Raw genomic sequence first — 1342 nt, 5'->3', positions numbered from 1 at the left:
GTCGTCGTCGTCGTGTGTGTGTGTGTGTGTGTGTGTGTGTGTGTGTGTGTGTGTGTGTGTATGTATACATATATATATATATATATGAAACAACACCACCCAAGACCCATTGCACAAGGATAATAAAAGTGTATGGATATCACGTTACCAATGCGGGCACATACCGTACAATCCGAGATGACAAGCTTCTCCAGTCCCACAGACGAGCTCTGCGCCTGCGCCTCGGAACCAGCACCCAGCACGCGGTTATTAACATTTAAAGACGCCCTTGCAATACCTTGTACCCCAATATCTGATACATTACAATCCTTGTATGTCTTTGCAAATGTCTTTGCCTGTGCACCGCCAGCGAGCGCAGTACTCGATCCATTGCTCTCATCACATATACCAAGTTCCATCCGCGGCTGTGCATCTGTACCCAGTCTATCCGCAGTATCTATCTGCAGCCGATTTCCCTCGGCTGAGCTGAGTTTCATACGCTTCCCTGCGCGTATCTCCAGCGACATCGTATCCGCACCCACGCGTCTCTCTCGGCCCTCTCTGTTAGTCGTCTGTGTGCTCTTCCACAATTCTCCTCCACAGCGCCGTTTGCCATCCGCGGCACACTCAGCAATGCATGTACGCCCAGCCGTCTGTGTGTTTGGTCCCGTATGCGTGGTTGGGATGGGGTGTGTATGTGTGTGTGAGGTTGCATCTACATTGCTATCCTTTCGTGACTTGACGTATGCGTCTGATTCCCTGGGTGTGTGTGCGTATTTGTAAGTCACCTCTGCGCCGTGCCTGGTGCACCCTCCCAACCCTTTGCTCTGTTTAGCTGGCCCACACTGTCTGTCTGACAATTTGTCGGACACGTTTTCTAAATAGCGATATGTGACTGAGCCGTGGCGGTGATGACAGTTGGACTGTCCGTGCGGATAATTCGATGTGTTTGATTTTTCGTGACGTGTCGCATGATCATTTAAGTTCTCAGATTTCGTATGTGTATGGGTTTCCCGGCGTGCCTCATTGTCTGATGTATTGCACGTGTTTGTGGTACAAGATGCTTGCGAGTCATGATGCACACAGGCACATGTGCCTGGAGGGTGGTCGGTGGCTTGAGTAATGTTCGGTACTTTTGTCAGCGGCTTCCTATGAGTCGCATTAACACACATTGCAATGGCTTTGGCAACGTCACCCCCCACTATGTGTAGATCTCGGAGTGAGATGCTCTTCAGACTTCCGACAACTGCAGAGAACGAAGGTGTATGGGAAACATGAGAAATAGCAAGATAGGGCAGTGATCACGTGTGTCTGTGGATACTGAAGAAGGTGTGTGAGATGCATGAGAAATAGCGAGATAAGG

The 1342-nt window shown here is 49.9% G+C and overlaps 1 protein-coding gene across 1 annotated transcript; it reads right to left on the bottom strand.

Annotated features, from left to right (window-relative positions):
• Window positions 1-164: 164 nt before the first annotated feature.
• Window positions 165-1209, bottom strand: SARC_16345 (hypothetical protein; the record flags this gene model as incomplete). The annotated part of the gene is made up of 1 exon (XM_014289547.1): window positions 165-1209. A coding segment is annotated over exon 1 (987 nt), but the record flags the coding sequence as incomplete, so codon positions are not given.
• Window positions 1210-1342: the final 133 nt, after the last annotated feature.

The sequence above is a fragment of the Sphaeroforma arctica genome, assembly GCF_001186125.1.
Source record: "Sphaeroforma arctica JP610 unplaced genomic scaffold supercont1.7868, whole genome shotgun sequence".
NCBI classification, from domain to species: Eukaryota; class Ichthyosporea; order Ichthyophonida; genus Sphaeroforma; species Sphaeroforma arctica.
This window is presented reverse-complemented; position numbering and strand designations above follow the sequence as displayed.